The sequence below is a fragment of the Melampsora larici-populina genome (genome assembly GCF_000204055.1).
Source record: "Melampsora larici-populina 98AG31 unplaced genomic scaffold MELLAscaffold_47, whole genome shotgun sequence".
NCBI lineage: Eukaryota > Fungi > Basidiomycota > Pucciniomycetes > Pucciniales > Melampsoraceae > Melampsora > Melampsora laricis-populina.
In genome coordinates this window covers 575,746-596,840 of record NW_006768811.1, presented here as the reverse complement: position 1 = coordinate 596,840, position 21,095 = coordinate 575,746, and the positions used below count along the sequence as shown (strand labels likewise).

Genomic DNA, 21,095 nt, shown 5'->3' with positions numbered 1-21,095 from the left:
CTGTTTGTGACGTCGTGGTGATCTTTGTAGTTGTTCTGTGTGTTATTAGAATTCTTGGATGATTAAGTTACATGATATGAAAGATATTAGATGAAAATGAACTAGAGAAATGAAATAAGAATCAAGCAAAACTGTGCACAAATCATCATTCCAGAAAGACAATAGATTATAAAACATAGAAAACATAGGAGGTTCATATTCCTTCTGAGAACATCTAGATGCTTTGGTTAGTATATCAAATATCAGCTATTTCTAATTCTCAAAAAAATTCTTCCTTCTACATAATTTCCTTGACACTTTACCAGGAATGATTTCCAATCCTTAACACTATGTCATTATACTTTTCTCTCTTTTGCTGTTTTGCCAGTATGATTTTAGAAGTTCATGTAAGAAGGACGTACAAAATCAAAGTGCTTTGTGTGTTGAATGTTCTTCAGTTTGGCCTATCTTACTTAAACCAGGGAAATGCAATTGGATACCATGACTCTAACCGACAAAACTTGACCTGACTGACGTAAAATTTAAATTCAGGCTGTAAATAAGGGGGCTCAAGTTGAAATATTTACAGCCCTTTCTTAAAAAATTGGGGAAAGTTTTTTACGGTACCATGCTGTAAAAACTTCTCCCAATTCGTAAAAAAAATCTTTCGGATCTCCTTCTGGGCAGTAAATTCACGCAAATTTGCTACTTATAGAAATTTGGGAAAAGTTTTTCACGATACAAGTGGTAAAAAATTGGACTTGAGCCCCCCTAATGAAGACAAATTTGTCGATGAACCACTTTACATGCGACCTTGTCTGATACCCGAAGAAATCTAATCGAGCATAAACGAGTATGGTGCCTACTAAAAGATTCAGGACGGGAATTTACGTCGTCAAGGCATTGATTGTTGTTTTTTTACAAAAGGTATGGATTGCAATGGACATCTGATGTACCTCATTGAAAACATAGGAAACCCAGGACTTGTTACCGATGATTTGTGGTTAAGTGAACTCATTCAGTTGGAATACATGACACAGACTTCTATAACTCGTGGAGCCTCCCCGATATGAAACCGGAGGATGTGTGTATAATCAACTTCTTGCTGGATTGGGCATATAAGTGGCCAAACAACATTTTTCGTATTGGACGTTCTCCAACAAGGAAAAAAGGATTGTGTTGGCATTTGAAGGCTTGACACACATGGCAATTCAAGGTGCTCATTGACAAATGTGATCATTAGAGTTGACAATATAGTAGCGCAAAATAAAGGTTTCAAGTATTCAAGAAAATAGGGGATGGGGAGAGAGAGATTTGAGCAGCAATGGTCCGGGGAACGATGTGAATCAACTAAGGGCATAATTGTGTGATTGCAAAACAATATAGCCATAGAGACAAAGGCAAGAAAAGATTCACAAGGATCAAAGTTGTAAAGAAGAAAGGTTGAAGTGTAAAAACATTCATGAGGTGTAGATCTCATATAAATAATATGTTAACATTGATATTGTTATAAGTAGCGACTAACGACGTCCTATTGAATTGTAACTCATGCTGGAGATTGAAGGGCGCTCAAGACTTGGTCCATTCCGTATCCTAAAGAGTGAAAGAATTGTGGCATGTTTTGACCACCGAGCATTCCAGTGACTTGGCTATACAAATCGGGCACCAACGTTCCAATGGCTGAAACGCAGTTTGAAAGACTGCCAGAAACTTGATTCAATGTGTCTGTGAGAAGGATAAAATCAGTAAGTGGAGTCCTGAGAAAAAGATGAAGCGCACATACCGCTACAAGTGCTATGAATTACGCTGAATTGGCGGCCAGTTGTCCCGATTTGCTTGAGGCAAGTTTTGAGCAATACCATTATTTGATAAACTAATTGAGCGATTTGCGCCTGCGATGCCAAAGACAATTAGCAAACCATCCAAGCTAATCATTAGTCGCTGCGCTACGTACACATGAAGTATTTACTCCTGGTACAGCACTAGGAGTCGGTTCGTCAGGGCATCCTTTGATCCTGGCAACGCAAGAAACCAAAAGTGCCAAGATTGCCTGCAATTCAGCCACAATCTTCCATGCGGTCTGTTGAGCGTTCTCTTGGGTCGTAGCAGCACAAAGGCTTTGAATGTTTGCAACTCGTGCTTGTATTCCGGAGTGGCAGTCGGTGAGATATTGGTAGATCTTGTTTCGCAGGGAGGCGCTTGAGTCTGACTGACGTCGAAAGCGACGCGATTCACTGTCGCCATTGGCTGATGTAGGGGTAGGCTCGGGCGAGCGTTTTTCGTGCGATCGCTCTAACAACTGCCTCTTTGATACCTGAAGATGACTAATGGGTTGACAGACAAGGGTTAGTTGGAGAAAACGTGGAGCTCGTGATAAACGACAGCAAACCTGAACTTAGAGCCCTTGTGTGCAGATCTTCGTAAAACGGAAGGTCCATTGGGAAAAGTTTTAGCCTGTGCGAAACAGACGACTGTTGGGAAAGATATGGGTTAGTCGTGGTCTACGATGCGTCGTGAGGACAGGATGGACTGACACGAGGCGATAGCGAAAACGAGGAAGGCGGAGAATTGCATGACGAAGATTGTATAAACGAATGTGCTCAAAAGAAAAGGACTCAAAGGGTGAAATTGGGGGTGTTGTATATGTATATGAGGAACGATGGGATGAAAAGGAGCTATGAAGTTGGGGAGATTCGTGCAGCTTTATGAATTGTGAATTATGTATGTGGTTAGAAAAAGGCTGGCTGCCTAGGAGAAAAACGATGTATATGTAATTGATGATGTAGTGTGAGAAAGGAAATTGTCACCGAGGGTTTAATAAAAGAACTTGGGATTGGATGACAGTATGAGAGAATGGATGCAATGGGCAATGAAATACAAATGTCGGTGCGTAGCGGTGCGTACGAAGCTTATAAAGAAGAGGTTGGGATGGTGGTTCATGAATCATGAACGGTGTCGCGGCTGTATCCTTGATGTGCTCTCACCAGCTCACTGCAAAGATCGCACGAGTTGTCTGCTGCCGATGGACCATAATGGTCCATGCAAATTCCAAACTCTATGTATCATCTGTGAGATGCAGAGTCCGGAGCAGACCTGCCTGGATTAGTCCACCATTCGGTCAGATACAAAGTGCGTCTGGCTATCCTGGGTTGAGTGATCGCGTCAAAACGTAAGTTGATTCCATTCTGTACTTGAAATTAGCTGCGAGCAATGGTCACCGTTTCAAGTTCTAGGCAAATGTGTCATCCAGCTCTCAACTGAGTCAAGAAACGCTGATCAGGTTCATTTCAACTGGGGTTCAAGCGTCATGAGTGCGCGCGATTCCTGAATTTACAAAGGGCTTGAGGCGGGCTGGAGAGCGATGTTGTCGGGCCCCACCTGCGCTGACTGGATTGGCACACAATCGGGCAAGTCTCAACTATTCACGAGAAGGGTTCAAGTCCGCCATTTTGGCCAGATGCTCATAATCTAATGGAGTTCCTCCAAATATTCGATAAACAAAATCTCTGTTTCGTCGTTGAATCAACACACGCGATTCAAACGGGACGAAAGTTGTCACGTTCAATTGGCGTTTAACAAGAACCGTGGTTTGCCGTAGGTGACCAAATGCAATTAATCCTGCCTAGCATTTGTAGCATCAGGCAAGTTGGACGAGAGATGTCAACAATAGCTAGTCTTACCTTTGCGGACAGATCAGATTTCGACAAAAGGTAACGTATGATCTCGAAGAGAGTAGCTCGCTACCCGTGTCGACTAATGAATATTCGGGTGAGGAAAGATACAGGTCCCTCTTCAGATGTTCCGTTCCTTTCCAGATACAAAGTCTGATATAAATGCGGTAGGGAATTTGATTGCATTATCTTTAAACATATACCAACTAGCGCGTCTTATTCGAGATTCTGTTCTCCGCCGTCCCGCTCTACAGCGATATCTTATCTTTGTATCACCTACTAATATATCGATGAAGTAGCAATCTCTGGGTCACAAAGGTTCAAGGAGCTTTTCCATTTGCAGAAATCATCCTGCAGGCTTGGTGCTGTCGTGCATCCATATGTTCCAGGCTGAAATTATTTCGATTTTTTTCCTTCCCTCGCTCGCGGTATTGCAAGAGCTGACTGTGTTAAGTTAATTCTGTGTATGATGTCTTGAGTTAAGTAATTCTGTGCATAAGGGTGGAAATTGCTTCAGTCACGTCTGTAGTGCAACAGGAAGTGGGTGGCTGCTTGCGCGGTTTGGTATACAGAGCAATGGTTCGATTTGGTTGAGAGGTCACCGCCGCATGAAAGTTCCTGACAAGGCAACTGCGTCGGAAAGCATTCCCGTTGCGGTGTTACAATTTCGAGCTCCCGATTAAAATCTAAATCGGCTGGCATATAGGTGAGCCAAGATCATCTACAGTCAATTTCACAAAGCTTGGAAAGAATTCCACTCCAATTTGCCCAAGTTTGGCGGGCAAAAGTTTCCAAGCTTTCTGCAATCGACTGTACATCATGTTTGGTAAAATCAAAATACATATCTTATAGGCCTTCGCTGCTTCCATAGGTGCGGTCTATTTGACTGACATTGTATTGGCTTGACTAACTTCCTTTCAGTCGGCATTTCATATAGAGTCCCCAGCTGGTAGCAAATGAGGCTAGGTGAAATGAATGAGTCCTTGACCGAATGTCCCGTCTTGTCCGCGCCCTCCAAAGAGGGGTCTCTCATAACCTCATACACCACAAGGACATGCTGATGTCCTAGGGACATCAGGATTTTTTGCAGGGGAAGGGATATCCTGACGAAACTGATCCAAGGAGCCCGGGTCGGAATCAAAATTTGGGACATCCCACGGGCTTCCAAGGGTGTTCTTATTTAAACGTAGGCCCAACCTGGCATCCTGAGTGTGTGCTGCGGACGTCCGCACGCACTGACATCCAGAGGACAGCCCAAACGGGGGTGCCGACGGAAGCATATGATCTCGGACAATCCCGACGTCCTTCCGCTCAAAAGCGTCTTCGTGGTGTAACCTCATAACTTCCTTGACTTTAGAATCATCTTTGCGCGTGCGGGGTGTCTATGCAGAGGCTAAAGCCAAGCTTGAATTTTGCGCCTCCATGCGCGATAAAGTCAAACCGACAGAATCTCAATCTGTAACTTAATTGGAGTTCACACATATTTCGTCTCCCAACGTCCTGATCTAAACTCATCAGAGTCCCACGCTGTCGCTCGCGACCGAGCCATGAGTTTAGTCCTGATCCATATCTGATCCTCGTCCTTCCTTGACACAGGCAAGTATTGCCTGTCAGTTTTGTAAATTTGAACAACTGCATAGGTCATGTCCTGTCATGTCACGGCTTTCTCAAATTATTTCAAACCTTTTCAAACTATGTACATACTTATGAATGGTACAGGTGCCCAAAGGAACGACGGCACCTGTACAGTTCCATAGAAAGAGAGATAAACGGACCATGGTAGACCCGGTACCGGACTAACTGAAGACGAACACGTAGCAGTGAGAGTTACAGATTTGAAATTCCCTCGGAAAAATCTGTAACCTCATCCTGAATAATCTCAACAAACATAACTAGAAGCTAAACCCAACTAGAAGGCAATCTCGGTTTTCATTGTGAAACTTTTTCTTTTCCTCCCACCCGCCCCTGGACCCTGCCACACAGAGAGCCTATACCGTTACGAGACCCGCAGGCCATAGGCCGCCCCCCACACACACGCTATGAAACTTGGGCAACCTAAGTAGACATAGCAAGTAGTTTAGTAACCAGTGTAGGTTTTTTTGTGTGTTAGAACAGTCAGTTGTAGTAAAAGCTAAGGAACCCAATACAAGAATAATAATTAAGTAGAAACAAGAAGAGTGGAAGGAGAACACTTAAGAAATGACAAAAGGAAAAGGATGAGAAATGAAAACCTAACATATTGATAATTGAAATGGATGTCAAATTTAATGAATGTGACACCACAGTGAGCCTACACCAGGGGGTAAACTTCCTCAGCCTCGGATCGTTCTGGAAACGTGTCCAGGAATCCTGTTGCAAGAACCAAGACAAAGCGGTTCCGGTAACGAAATGAGGAGAACCGTGTGACAATCAGTCATTTTCACTGGTTTTTGTGGGTTCAAAACGACCAAAAATCATAGTCACAGATGGTATGAAGGTTGGTCAAGACTCGGATGAGACAATACCTTGACCCAAGTGCAACCATCTGGTTGTGATGCGATGTGTTTGACCTTGTCATTCTTTGCTCGGCTGAGCTGTCAATCAATGGGTCCAGCACTCTTGAATACAGCCTGCTTTTTGGTGACTGCTACGTGATGGCAGTGTTTCTGTTCCGTAAAACCTGGACACCTCCCGGACACGTTCCAAAACAATTGAAATGTCGTAACGTGTCCGTAACGCTATCGATCCTACTTTTGGAACGTGTCACTTACCCCCTGGTGTATTGAGGCATATACAGTTGCTCCAGTCTAGTCACGTCAAAAAGGACACAACCTTGTATCCCAGATAATTGTATTGAACAAGAGAGGTATTACTTATATTTATATTTCACCACATAAAGGTTTCTGTGATCATGTTTGGCCAGGCATGTTCTTTTGAATAACTTAAATTCCTGGCTAGATTATATGTTTAAAGAAAATTGGTTAGCAAGGAAGGATCATCAGAAAGTCAGAAAGGGCTCATTAAAATCACAAATTATATAGAGTAAAAATCATTTTTTGCACCAATGGTTCCAATTGACATGATTTGCCCATTTAAGGAAATTATACACCTGCTCAAAACAACCAAGGACCAAAAAGAAGCACTGGTTTCTATAAGCTACTCCTTGGGCACAATCATTGTCACTTGAAATATAGGGGAGGTTTCCAGTATGTCCTTGCCATCTGATTGTATCTTTCTGGCTTTGGCATATCTGCCTTCCTTGCATGAGGTTCAGTGTTTTTGAGCTTAGTTACAATCATATTTGTGTTGATTGTGCAATATTCAGGCTCAATATAGCACACTGTTCTCCTTTGTCACATAACCTGCCCAGTCTTCTTGGAAATTGTGTAGAGATTTCCACAATTTCAAATCAAACCCCAGGGCCACAAGTTGATAGTAGGATTGTGATGTTTTTTCTGTTCCCCTGATTCACACAGACCCAGATCACATTTTTCAAAGAATTTGAAGAGAATGGGTAATGATTCAAAGATGCAGTTGTCACAAAAAGCCCAGAGTGACTGCTTTGAGAACTAATCAGGATACTCAATATACCCTAGCTAAGCATATGCACTTGGGCTTCTAAAAGAGTCAGAACAACTTTCCAAGTTGATCATTCAAGAGAGAACTCCCCCGACTCATTGATCACATTCTTGCAGCTCAGGTTGCTCAATTCAATCATTTACGGTACTCAAAGCTGTGCATAGTTCTGTGTGTATAGTTTTTTTGGCCCAAATATACTTTTTTTGCAACTATACAAAACCTGCGCAATTTATATTTTGGTTGACAGTTTAGCCACCAGCATCTGATCAACAAACACAGATATACATATGGGGTCCTCAAAGCTATGTAGTTTTTTTAAAAAAAGTATATTTGGGCAAAAAAAACTATACACACAAAACTACATATACACAGCTTTGAGTACCGTAATTGCAGTCTTGGCAAGGGAACTTGCATCATCGGGTATCTTACATAAGAATACCGCTTGATCGGATCATAATATGCTTATACCGCGTGATCTGATTTTTTCAATTCAAGTCGGTGCTCGGAGGTGCTCGGTGAGTCGGTTGTCTGTTACCCCGGAGGCGAAGTGATCTTATCAACATCCAGCGTTTTTTCATGGCAAATATCGGATTACCGCCGGTGGGCGATTCTTGGACAGCTTCAAACCTACGCAACGAACCAAGACATTGACCTTTTCAAACTACCCACCCGCCTTATGTGATGAGATTTCTAGGATAACGAGAGCTATGGCTCAGCTGCTTACTGGGATGAGCGCTATAGTCAAGAGCCTGCCGGAAGCCATTTCGATTGGTTTCAAAGTTATTCTGAGCTATCCGACCTTATCCAACAACACGTGCCGCTTCCCGAAGCCAAGATATGCGTTCTTGGCTGTGGTAACTCTAGTTGAGTACTACATACTGCCATGCCTGTGTCATTCACCTTCATATTGAGTGATCGTTCCGGGTACAGCTCTGTCCCAAGATATGTATGAGGCTGGTTATCACTCCGTGGTGAATGTGGACATTTCTCAAGTGTTGGTCGAGCGCATGCGCACAGAACATCCCGAAATGACGTGTATGTGACCCTCTTGTATGGACATTGGCCTACTGTGACTGAAGAGCTTGGTATAAATTTGATAGGGGTACAAGCGGATGTACGTGAGCTACCATTTGAATCTGCTTCATTTGACGTAGCTATCGATAAAGGTAGTGTAACTCCTCTGGTCTATAACAATCTTTTGCCACTTTTCCTCGCTAACGAGCCGCTTGGCATGTTAGGCACGATGGATGCACTGATGTGCTCGAAGGGCGACGTCTGGGTAAATGATGTTTCCACACGTTTTCCCTTGGATTTCCTACCTTCTTATATCCCTGATCTTTCCAGGAGCCTTCTGCGGAAGTGATCGAAAATTGCAAAAGGGAGGTCGATGAAGTAATGCGGTATGTATCCGATTCCATGATATGCCCGATTCAGCGAAGGGATTCCGATATCATTGGTAACTGAAATTCATGAATGGGTAGGATCTTAAAACCAGGGGGTGTGTTCCTATACATCACCTTCGGTCAACCCCACTTCCGCAAACGACACCTAGAAAGGCCGGGTATCTGGTCAGTCGAAACTACCGAGCTAGGAAACATGTTCCACTATTATTTCTATTCCATGAGAAAAAAGGAATCCGGTGGTACTGTGCCATGAGCTCAAAACATAGCTTCCACCCCTGTGTAGCAATCTCCGTGTGAATGACTCATGTTGAATGAAAGCTGCTCAATGTCAACACCTGTCAGGAGGGTTAAGCTGCTCGCTGATGTTTTTGCTTGGAGAGAATGATACTAAAAATTGCATATCAAGAGAAACAACAAAGACTAAGGCTGACTGAGAAAACACATGAAGTCACAAATATAGCTTCGAACAGCCAGGGGAGTTGTAGTTGCGCAAATCCTACAGTCATCACGATCGGCCTTGAAAGAGGCGCGTAGAAACCAAGAGAAAAATAGAGCGAATGTGCGGTGTGCTGATCAGATCGGAACCTTTCGTTGTGCTGTACAAGCTTGCAGAAAGGGGCGTTGAGACCTTATCAAGGCTAGGGCTCATTTGGGGAAAGTGGAAGACTTGGTTAGAGAAGTATTCTACAACCCGTGTATTCAAAGCATTCTCCTCCGACGAAGAGGTCGGCCTTGTTGCCCAAGGTAATACCCGCTTTCGGCGGAGAATACGACCTATCAAAAAAGGTTCAAAGTATCAGGAAACCAGGTAAGTGAATCAATTGAAGTCCACCGAAACCAAAGAAGGTAGGAAGTCTTGACTTACACATTTGCCTTCCAGACATCCGACACCGGCAGCCCCAGTGATAGAAAGGCAATTCTCACCTTCTCCCTTCGTGACACATCCGCCGCAACTTGCCAGCTCGAGGTTGGTCTGTCAGTAGGGGACACCAGTAAAGGAAGAGTAGCGGTGTTAGCAACTGAATACCAAGGATGAAATCACGGCAATCAGGTGAGTTCTAAGTGGAATGCTCTGATTTACATCGATACATTCAAATCCCAAGGAAAGATGCGAGATGGGACATGCTGTTTCGTTGTTAGCTATCGCAAGTGACGATATACGAGAACCGGCAGGGGCCGTGGAGTGACACAATCGCAGTTCAGCTACCAAACGCGGACCTTGATGACGACAAGTGGTGAAATGCAACTTACGACAGGCAGGAACTTGTTCTCCATATAGACTACGCCTGAGCTTTCGATTGGAGCTGCCACTCGGTTGGGGAGAAGGAGGTTGCCAGTCCCAAATACCGTCACAGCTGGACACGCACTTGGTATATATAGTCTAAGTTGAGAAGTTTTTAGAAGTTCAAAACAAATGAGAAACAGCCAGTTCACATGTAGAGGAAAGACTTGCCTGACATGCTTGTACGGTTCTTGAGTAGGCGTTTGTGTTTGACTGGACGTCAGAGTGCTCTTGGATTTCTTTGAGAATATTGCCGCAATCTGACAGTCGGGATTTTATCGTTGAACTTAAGCTATTTTCAGACGCCAACCACGGTCGGTTAATATAAGTGGTTGAAATCTGTTGCCAAGATGATTGAGCGAAGTCTAAGGCGTCTTTGGCTTCTGAACATTTTTTTTGGATCTCAGAATGTCTATGCGAAAAAAAGATGTCGATTAGACAAATGGACACAATCTCAGCGAGAGTCGGCGTCTGGGAATGAGTTTGCTGAGGTCAGACCGTATTTAAATCTTGGGGAGTCCTTTGTAAAAGGATGTTTCACAAAGATAACCCTCTGAGAGGGACCAAGGACAAACGAAAAGACATGATGCAGGTGCAAAACATAGATCTTACCCACTGCTGCTCGCGATAGCTTGCACGTCCCCAATGTGTTGGTAAAGCTCGGACATCTGACTGTTAACGCTATCGAAATTAGCTTTATAAGACTTCGCCATTGCGTTTGCCATGAGACTGCCGATGAAGACAGCCACAATTGTGTATCGGTTCATATCTTGATAGGAGGATTATTGTCAGTATGATGACTCGTTGATATGGTTCTTTTCGTAATGACAATCCATAGTTAATGAAAAACGCCAGTGATAAGTATGGACACTGACCGTCGTAAAAAGCGAGTGTTGCGAGGAGAAGTATGGAGCTTTTATTTCCCAGTTCGGTTTGCTGTAGGCTGAAGATGATATTGGTGCTGGTTGATTCGCGTCGGTTAAATAGTAGAGATTTTCAAGACCTGCGGAAGGGTTCACCCCAAGAAAATTGAGAAAATAGCACATGTGCGTAACAAATAAGGATGAGCAAATGGAGCAAATAAAGCGCTTGAAGACGGAGCTTACAAAGATTAGCTGATTTGTGGATCTCAGCCCAGGGGGGTGACCCACGTGGGACCAAGGGTGTAGTATATTGGAATTATTATCGGGAGTTGATATTAAAGGTTACTTTGAGTAGAAGCAGAGCGTACAAGATTATTTATTATTGAGAGAAATCAGCAAATTTCAGGGTCACAAAGAAGGGGAGGGAGGTGAGGCGATGGGGCAGTCAGTCCTAGAGGAAGGTCTTTAAATACAAATCAGCTCTTCCAATTTCCGCAACAAACATCAACTGGGGTGTAATCCTCCAATACTCGTGGATCAGCTTCTCAAAGTTGACATACACTTTCAGAATAGTGTGTTTGTACCTCAAGAAGATTGAGACAGCACGATACTCGACATCTAGTTTGAGATCGAAGAACGTAAATCCGCTACATATTACAACCACAGCGCAACAAACCTCGCGGACAGACTGATAGATGGCTATCCATGCCGGCAGACGGTGGTAGAATGCGGTCTTGCTTGGGGAGGATTCGGTGCAAGTCACATGGTTGAATGTAAGAAACTTCTTCTCGCAAGCTTGATTATCACATTAATGTGAAATACTGAAATACACCAGTACATATGGACACTCATTCTGAATGAGGAACACACAAATTTGGACTTCTTCAAATTGCACTTCAATTGACTACCACACTCCCGTTAAGTAGGTCAAAACAACGTGAATCTCCTGATCAGAATTTGGTTCGGATACCGCGCAATTTTCTCAGATTCTCGCGCACTGCTGGCAGGTTTTCCACTTTTGAAGCAGTTCTTGACTTTATTTAGAGCGCGAGTGCCATGCTACAAGATGCCACTCGCGTGCCTATCTAAAAAAGGATCTGCCCGCATCCAGTTCAAGTCGTACCAAGTAACTTCAAAACCCATAGCTTTTAGCTGTGGCATCAGATTACAAAGCTCATGCCAACCAGCAAAGTTGGCACGCGGTGCGACTATAACCGCTCTCAAACGAGCAAAATCCTGAATATCAGACAGGGATAATATCAAATAGTGAGGAGATTTGAAGGTCTAGAAATTCGTCTGACTAATCCATAGAGGCTCATCATAGAATCGTGATAGAAGAATGGATGATGTTGTGCCTCACTGAAACTATGTGAGGCACGACAAGGAGAAACTGCGCATTTCACCAATCGCATTGCGTATGGCGTGTCAGCTAGATGAATAATCCAATTTTGAGACGAGACAAAACGTGAAAAACAACTGGTTTTCACCACGAACACCAGTAAATCTGCACCTGGTCTTTGTGTACCAAGTGACTGAGGAAAAGATGATATTAAGGGTTAGGATGCGGGTTCAGGGGGTGAAGTACAAGACCGCGGTTCATGAAACTAGATGTGTGGGAGCGCGAAAAGATATCAACAAATGTGTCACTTGTCTCGTGATCTTTTGGCACCGTTCGGAGAGATAGGCAAATGATGTTCTTCACCTCACCCGGTGGCGGTATCGAGTCATCCATCAACCAGTTCCAGTTGAGGAAACTTCATCTTTCACCATGAAGCATACCGACTCAGTGATGTAACTCGACCTGAACAGAGCTGAAAGTGTGTACCGAGAGCACTACACCCTCAAACTACACTTCATCTTTCACCATGAAGTATGTTGTATACTCGCTGAGATTGCCAGCTTGATCTTGGGTTATTTTTAAGCTTAACTAAGTCCCTCTTCCGGCCCGGCCTACTTCGCTGGCGTCCTGTATACATGTACGTACTCTTCATCATCATGATAAACCGCCGGGCTTATCGGCTTTGAGGACCTGATGTACATAATCAACACAAATGTGAACGGGCAATGTGGCACTGCGTAGGGCCCCATCGAGCTCAAGATTGTCCGCGCTGATCTGGCGTCAAGAAGAGCAATTTAGTCGATTGCAGGGCAAAGGATGGGCTCACCCGCAGCAAACGATGCCAAGCAAGTCTTGCGATGCTCGACGGAAAGTGGCCTTCTATCTTAAAAGTATATAAAACTCAATTCTTATCGCAGGAATAACTTCGAGAGCAAGTGCCAAATGCTTTTAGCTTTCTCATGCACATCCCCGCTCTGCCACCTTGCAATCAATCGGATTTGAGCAGCAGAGAATCAGAATACATATAAAACTATGATATCCAAAAAGTTGCCGAGGAAGCCCGGTTCTGAGACAGGCAAGGACCTGCAAGGACCTGCATATTAAAATAGTTATAGAAATGTACAGTCAAACCGGAAAAGCTTGCCACCAATTCCCCGCCAATTTGCTCGAGTTTTGCGGGCAAAATCGGTCAAGCTTTTCCGGTTTGACTGTAGTATGATTTCTCATTCGATGAGGCCTGCCTGCTCTCTTCTAACACTGCGAATATAATGTATTTTTCCGAGGTGAAAAATGATTACATTTATTTCACAAAATGATTAAAAATGCATTAATTCTGCATTAATTCTGCATTTTTCTGCATTAATTCTGCATTATTAATCATTTTGTGCATTAATGTCAATCATTTTTCACCTGGGAAAAATACATTATTTTTGCAGTGTAAATAGATGGGCGCTACATACAGTTGTTATCACCAAAGCTCTCTGACTGGTTTGGCCGGGGCCGGCCCCGGTCCGACTGGTCAGGGGGTTCCAATAACACCTAATTTCGCCAAAACAATCAAAAATTTGGGGGTTTTCACCAATTTTGACCAAACTTTTGTATTTTTTGTGGGTTTTTATGCTATAAATCTGACTTAACTATGATGTTAAGTACATAGCTAGTTATGTAAAGCCATGAAATCTGCCTGTATTAGGCTTGCATCAGGCTCAAATCAGCCCGCGGTCCGACTGGTTGGGGTCTTAGATCAATTTCTTTTTGCAAAAGTGGCTGTACAGGTTCATGAGTACCATTTCTTGGTTCCTCTACACCTGAACAGTCCAAAAATGGGCTTTTCAAGAAACATCATGGCATAAAAAATACCAAAGTACCGGGTCAACTGCCCCAATTGTTCTTGCAGGGAGCCAGTCAGAGGGCTTTGGTGATAACAACTGTAACCTCATCATCGTGAGGCGCGGGACGGACTTTGACAAGTTTAGGCGCTAGAAGTCTTTCAGGAGCAGATGAAATTTGATCTTGTACCTAGACCGAACGAAGCACGCCGAACACAATATCCGTCTCGTAAGATTCCATTGACCAGATGCGTGTTGGCAGGCATCATGCCAATCGCGATGTTGGTCAATTGCACCAAAACAAAGCTTGTCCTGAAAGACTGGAAAAACGCCCACGGGGTTGATGACATAAGGGACCTCGCTCTCAATGAACGTATTCAGATACGCGGTTCAGAGCAATCAAGATTAATTTCCATGGTCAAATCTGGAATTTGGGAAACAATAATGAAAAGAAGACAATCTTATCTTAAAAGTAAGAGGATGCAATCCCAACTCGCCACTTTCGGTACTCCCGGTGTTTGCTGCCTCTCTGGTCAGTTACGTTTTGGAGACCCATGATATATATATTTGCTTCCCATTGCTTTTTACTCTCTTTTATCTCAATTCAACTTTTCTTCCTGATTCAAAAAAATGATACAAATTTCCATCCTGATTGAAAAGAACCATGCAACTTTTCATCACAATTCAAAATAACCATACATTTTCTGTTGTTAATAGTGATACCATCATTTATAGAGGCATTTAGCACACTGGAGGTGTCTGTGATGGCTTGCTTACAGGTCCATGTTGATTAATCTTCTAGTATCCATTGTATCTACCTTTAAATGTGTTTCATGTGTTCACAGTGTCATTTTACTAGGCACTGGCAGACCAGTGAGTATCATTACCTCAAGCCAATATCAAGCCAATATCAAAACAATACCACAACAATATCAAGCCAATATCATTTGTCATGTTTGGCCTTGAATAGCAGTCAAAAGATCATCCAGACTGAACTTGAATAAAACTAGCCAATTGGGTTGTGGGCGCTGTCATGTCATGTTTTGATCTTACTAAGAATTCCAGATGTTTTGAATGCTATGGAAATCTACAGGTGAATATCATTTAAGTTGAGCAATTTAGGATGCTGAGAAAAGCAAAGGAAATAAGTACTGATTTGATACATTTCCAAAAGGAACAGTACTTAATCAAGTATGGACATATTTATACTTGCAATAGGGGATTACCACATTTTCAAAATGCTTGAGCTTATGACCCTTCCAGAAGGAAAACCCCAGAGTGGACTGCAATGGGCCTATATATTGACTCAAAACCCAGATAGCCCCTGTCATCCTTGTTACTTGGACAAATCATTGATTGCAGCATAATAATTACACCACAATGGACTTTTGCCCAGATTGCACAGGTGTGACTATTGGCTGGGCTTATCCAAGAACCAATGCCATCTTTACTTCACCGATCCACTCTCTGAATTTTTAAACAGAGCCTGAGAAAAAAGGAAATAAATCAAGTGAAGATTCAATGTAGCAGATTTGTATGTTCAACAGAGTGTTTCAGGCCCATCATGTCACAGTATACCATCAACAGTGCCAATCTTTTTTCTCCAGAAATTGGTTGTCTTGACTTGTCCATGATTTAATATGTCATAGCTTTCTCTTTATTGTGATTTGAATGCCTCTACAATATTTTTCATATGTATTTTGTAAGCTAGAAATACACCATTGTTGCATTAAATTTTGTTTTGCAAAAGCAACCAACTTGCTAACTATTGAGCCATGTACATTATAAGGGTGGTCCAAGAAAGGCTTTTACAGCCCTTTTCTATATTTTACGTTTTGTTTGGGCTCTACAAATTCTGCTCCTTGTTGTCAATTCATTGGTACCCCTTTCTGACAATGACAAACACAAACATCTGTACTGTTTATCTCTGGACTTGCTGAACACCTGGTTGCTATATGACAAGCATGGAGGTTATCATGTCATTGGGTTCAGCAAGTTCATTGGGCAGCTATCCGTCATCAAGAACAAAAAAGGTGCTTTTGATATTCAAAATGGAACACTCTCAACAGTTGAATTGATGAATCTGGTGAGTTTGCATTGAATGGAGTTTTTGCTTTTCACTGACCTTTGTGGTTTGACCAGGGATGTGTGCAAGGAAAAGATGAGGATGCATTGATATGGATGTATGATTGCTGCTGAACCATTATAGGATTTTGCAGATGGTCTGACCTAATTGCACTTGGGTATCCTTCCTTTTTGTTTGAACACTCTTGATTTGTAGATGATGCCAATTTGTATCAAATATCTTGAGAGACATCAGTGCTGCTGAAGAATACAGTAGACTCTGAGAAAACCAATACTTGAAAAGTTGAGGCCAATCCTATTGGGTTTGACAGAGTATTGGTTTTGTCAAAACTCTGAGAAAACCAATAAAAATCAAATTGGAGCAAAATTATTGGTTATGACAAAGATATATAACAACAGTCTAAGAATATTTGAAAAGGAAATTTGTGAGGCTTTGCTGCTTGGCACTTTGGGCACGGACTAAGCGGTAATGTCTAACTGAGGCCCTAATGGCACATTCAAACCATTTAACTACATTATTTTCTTCATAGGCCATAAATCTCAACATGATCTCTGAAGCTTTGAGGAACTCTTGATGAGTTGGTCAAGGCGGTGGTGGTGTTATCTCAACTTTATCCTTTTCTTTCATTTCTTCTTCTATGCTTTCAACAATCTCTTCGGGTGTCCATTCTTCTAAACCACTTGAATGCTTGCCAATTGGATTGAGAAGCTCAGAGAGTGACATTTGGTTTGGTTTATGGACAAGATTGCACCTTTCAAGACTATCCAAGTCGGATCTTAAAGTGTCTGTAGCTTTGTCATCAATTATTGGATCTGAATTGAAATATTCAGGATGGGCATGATTATCTTGACCCTTAACCAATCCATCAGGATTTCAAGCGGACAGAATACCTGACTTTTGCCAGCAGTTTGCAATTTTTGTGTTGGAGACCCTAAACCATGCCTCAGAAGCAAGCTTCATAGCATCCAGTTGATGAATCTTGTAGATCTCACCAATTGGGATTTGGAGCTCGTAACAATCAATCACATATTTGATAAATTTGGATTGGTAATGACACTTGAAGTTGGAAATGATAACCCACATCAAGTGGTTGGGCATGAGATGTAAGATTTGGAGCAAAGAGTTCAAGATGGATGTTTGTTAAAGGTCTGTCTGGGTCAACCGAGTGACCGGAAAAGTTGTCTGCAAGAAATAATATATTGTAGCCCTCCCATCTAAGCTCCTGATCCCAGGATTCAATCCACTCAATAAAGATTCCAGTCTGCATCCAAGATTTTGTGTTGTTTCAATAGTAGAAGCCGAGTTGCTTGCCTGTCTTCCCATGAAAGCATACATGTTTTTGAGCTTTTCCTATGATTAAAGGACAGCACTTGTTGGATCTGTCGACATTGATTGTAAAAGCATACGTCAGACAACGCTTGTCTGGCTTGATCCCAGACTTTGCATTGAAAGCTAATCCCTTGTCTGGTGGCATTCTACATAAGGGTAAGGTACATCAGAAAAATGAAAGAATGGCTAAATTATTGTAAAATAGATGTACCCATAAAATAGGCCAGTCTCATCCATATTATAGATATTGGCAAGATCATATAGATCAGTGATTGCACACACACATGACCTCTCTACAGCAACAGTATCAGGCAAAGCTGAACCAGCCTCACCATGATGTTTGACGGAACACGGACCCGTTTGGCTCTTGAAACTGGTCAACCATCCCTCAGAGAGACGGAGTTGGTCTTCATCTGGTACCTTGACGAGATCCGCAAAGCAATTCCACATTGTACACATCACTGAGCCAGTTAAGATAAGACCCAAGTGTTCAGCCTGAGTCACCCAAATCTCAAGTGCTTGAGTAACTTGAGGGTGCTTGGTTGAAGTTATTCACTTGGAGTTCAGACCAACCCCAGAATTATAGGCGGCTTGGAACTGGGTCTCTTTCTCTTCCCTCAACCATTCCAAAAGCCAAGGCTGTCCAAATCAGAGTTTGGGATACAATTCTTTAAATCTTTGAGTGGTCTTAGTTTGCTTGCCCCCATTAGCATGATGCCAGTCTAGAATTTCGATTCACTGATCAAGCGTTGGGTTGACCTTCTTCACAATTTTTGCTTTTTTATTTTCAACTTTGTTTTTGGTGGAAGGGTTTGGCTTTGAAGTTTCTATATTTTTACACTTTTCTGGAAACACAGTTCAAAGGTCAAAAAATTGTCCACTTGAGAAAGACAACTTCAATTGATCACAATGAAAAGTTCATAGACTCCTGTTCACTGCTTTTAATGTCTCTGGACACGTCTGATCAGCCTTGAGAATTAGAACCTCCAATGCAGCCTTCTCCTCCTTGTCAAGGTCAATGGCAGCACAAGCAACATCTCTGACTTCTTTGATGCGCTCCACCACCTTCCACTTGTCAACAAGGTTGGCTGATTGATCCATTAACCGGTCTTCAGCTTCAGTAAGTTTTTTTCCTGAGCTCATCAATTCTTTCAAAGGCTTTAAGCAAGCATCATTCTTGTTAAGGTCAAGTACATCACAGATCAAGTAGTAGGATGGTAGAAGGGTGAAGAGCAGGAGTCAGGTTTCATGGAGAAGGTCATTGTAGGAATGAACTTACCGCTTTGGGATCAGGAGTGTAGAGTTGAACTGAGAAGGTGCTACATTATGTTTAGCTTATTGATGCTTTGAGAACAGGCGTTACATTATTTTCATTGATTCTTTGCGCCTTGTTCCCTTTTGGGTTAGTTGTTAAGAGTGTCTGAATTTTTCTCTCTTTTTCACTTCTTTGTTGTTTCCTCATATACCTGGCTTCTCTCGAGCTCTGAGTTTGTTCCTCACCGTTAGGAACGTGTCAACTCAGAGTAAGCCTTTTTCTCTTTTACATCAGTGTTTTAGTCGTTTACTCACCTCCTTCAGTAGCCCTTCCGCTGCTTTTGATCCCTGCTCTGTTGCAGGTAAGAGTGTCAATTTACTCCGCTCCAAGTTTTCATCTTCAGTCCTTTGAGTCGTACAACTCACGACTAGACCTGTCTGTCCAGGTAAGAGCGTCGATTTACTCCGCTCCAAGTTTTCATCTTCAGTCCTTTGAGTCGTACAACTCACGACTAGACCTGTCTGTCCAGGCTTCATCTTTTCCACTCGACCACGTAGAATAACTTCCGTGTCGTGTTATTTCAATTCTTGGATTTCAACATTTCAAATCCTTTCTCAATGTGAGAAATGTTGTATAGAGGGAGGTCCTTACACTGCAAAGATAATGTATTTCTCCAAGGTGAAAAATGATTACATATAATGCACAAAATGATTAATAATGCAGAATTAATGCAGACTTAATGCACTTTTAATCATTTTGTACATTAAATGTAATCATTTTTCACCTCGGAGAAATACATTATCTTCGCAGTGTTAGGAAGCATGATACAAAAACTTATAATTGTGAATGTGAATTGAAGCTTTTGCAATGAAAAAGCATGTATAGTGGGTAGTGTCTAAAAGCGTGTAATGTCGGGCCGGTTAGTACAGCCAAAAAAGCTGATTTATCAAAAACTCCATTGGATGAAAAGAACTTTCTCTACTATAAAATTGTTAAAAACAACATGTTCAATACAATTTTGGATTCCTATCGATGTGAGGATTCCAAATCTGCCCTTGGCTTCAAAATTGGATCAATTTTGTGGGCTTCATAAACTTTTTTCTCAAAATACCTGATTTTACACGTTTAGGCACTACCCACCATACAGAACAGAAAAAAGCACAAGAAAACAACAACCACAAGTTGCACAGCCACCTAAATTATTGGGTTTAAACCTGGGAAGCCAAAAAAAAGTATTGCTTATTGGGTTTGACAGATTTATTGGTTTTCCAACCCATCTTACTGCAAATAAAATACATTTGACCCAAAAAGTATTGGTTTTTCCAGAGTATTGCTTTTGACAAGTATCAGTTTTCTAGGAGCCTACTGTATTATGACTCATATATATATATATATATATATGTCCCATATCTCTTCAAGATTGGGTTAACAACTGTTGGAGATCTGTTCAATGCTGGGTCAAGAACATTACAATGTCCAGTCAAGATATACCTGGTGACTGCTCAACATATATCCAAAAACTTGTCAAATACCGCCTGATGTAAGTTGAACAACCAATTCAAAACAAATTAAAAAAAATCAGAAACAAATTAAACACAAATCAAAAACAAGTTGAGGTTGCTGGAATGTACTAGGCTGCCAGTGAGTAGTTATTGGGGGCTGTGATGAAAGGTTGAAAGACATCAAATGAGAGACTGACAGCAGGCTTCTTCTTTTGTAAAGAAGCTACCCTGATCTCCTCAAGGTCCAAATCCTTTTCTGAATCAGAGATGTTGGATTGATCTTCATCTTTGTTGGAGTTGGTTACCAATTGAATGTGACCTGTCAGAAAATAAAAGAGAGAGAAGTCAGTATGTGGTAAAGTAGAAGAGAACAAAACAATCATACCTTCTGCATCCTCATTTGATTCAGCAGATGATGGTGAGGCAGACATTTTCTTTTTGCTTGGAGTTACAGAGCCTTCATTTCTGTTTGCTCTGGGATGCTTTTCTGGTATGATGGTTGCTATGGCTTCATAGGCTGGAAAATTACTGTTACAAATTGTTTTTGTGTTGTTGTTACCAGCCTGTTTTGTAGATTTTAGATTGGGTAAATAATAAAAGAAATAACTTACAGCTTTGATCCAGTGATCCCACCAATGCTTCTTAGCATGTACCTCAGCAGTGACGTCCATATTGGTTTTAGGAGCTCAAGAAGAGTCCATAATTTTTACAAAGGCCTTGAAGGTTTTCTTCAACTACATATTGTAACATATATGAAGGCATTGAATTCAAAAAGAAAGAGATAATGATCTAGAAGGAAAAGGATTTTGTCATCTTTATGCAGAAGCTAATCCTGAATGAAGTTAAAGACAATGAATTGAATCAGGTTATGGGGCTTTTTATGAAAATTGAAATTCCTTTGATACCCCAGAACAATTTGATAGTCCAATTCCTTACATTCCTTCTACAAGAAACCAAATCCCAAACCCTCAAACAAATGACAAAGGAATGAATGTTATT

General features: G+C 41.9%; 3 protein-coding genes across 3 annotated transcripts; 1 reads left to right on the top strand and 2 right to left on the bottom strand.

Annotated features, from left to right (window-relative positions):
• Positions 1 to 1,126: 1,126 nt before the first annotated feature.
• On the bottom strand, positions 1,127 to 2,959 carry MELLADRAFT_75578 (uncharacterized protein; the record flags this gene model as incomplete). The annotated part of the gene is made up of 5 exons (XM_007414964.1): positions 1,127 to 1,704; positions 1,763 to 1,871; positions 1,934 to 2,303; positions 2,369 to 2,450; positions 2,514 to 2,959. 5 exons carry the CDS (start codon positions 2,551 to 2,553, stop codon positions 1,526 to 1,528), a joined length of 780 nt encoding a protein of 259 aa, XP_007415026.1.
• A 4,946-nt stretch (positions 2,960 to 7,905) lies between these two features.
• Positions 7,906 to 8,394, top strand: MELLADRAFT_30587 (uncharacterized protein; the record flags this gene model as incomplete). Its single annotated transcript, XM_007415007.1, has 3 exons — positions 7,906 to 8,071; positions 8,139 to 8,243; positions 8,309 to 8,394. Coding segments are annotated over 3 exons (357 nt in total), but the record flags the coding sequence as incomplete, so codon positions are not given.
• A 587-nt stretch (positions 8,395 to 8,981) lies between these two features.
• Positions 8,982 to 11,208, bottom strand: MELLADRAFT_72934 (uncharacterized protein; the record flags this gene model as incomplete). Its single annotated transcript, XM_007414963.1, has 9 exons — positions 8,982 to 9,385; positions 9,477 to 9,584; positions 9,693 to 9,751; positions 9,863 to 9,992; positions 10,065 to 10,305; positions 10,506 to 10,662; positions 10,769 to 10,896; positions 11,000 to 11,076; positions 11,099 to 11,208. The coding sequence occupies 6 exons, from the start codon at positions 10,658 to 10,660 to the stop codon at positions 9,311 to 9,313; spliced, it is 768 nt and encodes a 255-aa protein (XP_007415025.1).
• Between the last annotated feature and the right edge of the window lie 9,887 nt (positions 11,209 to 21,095).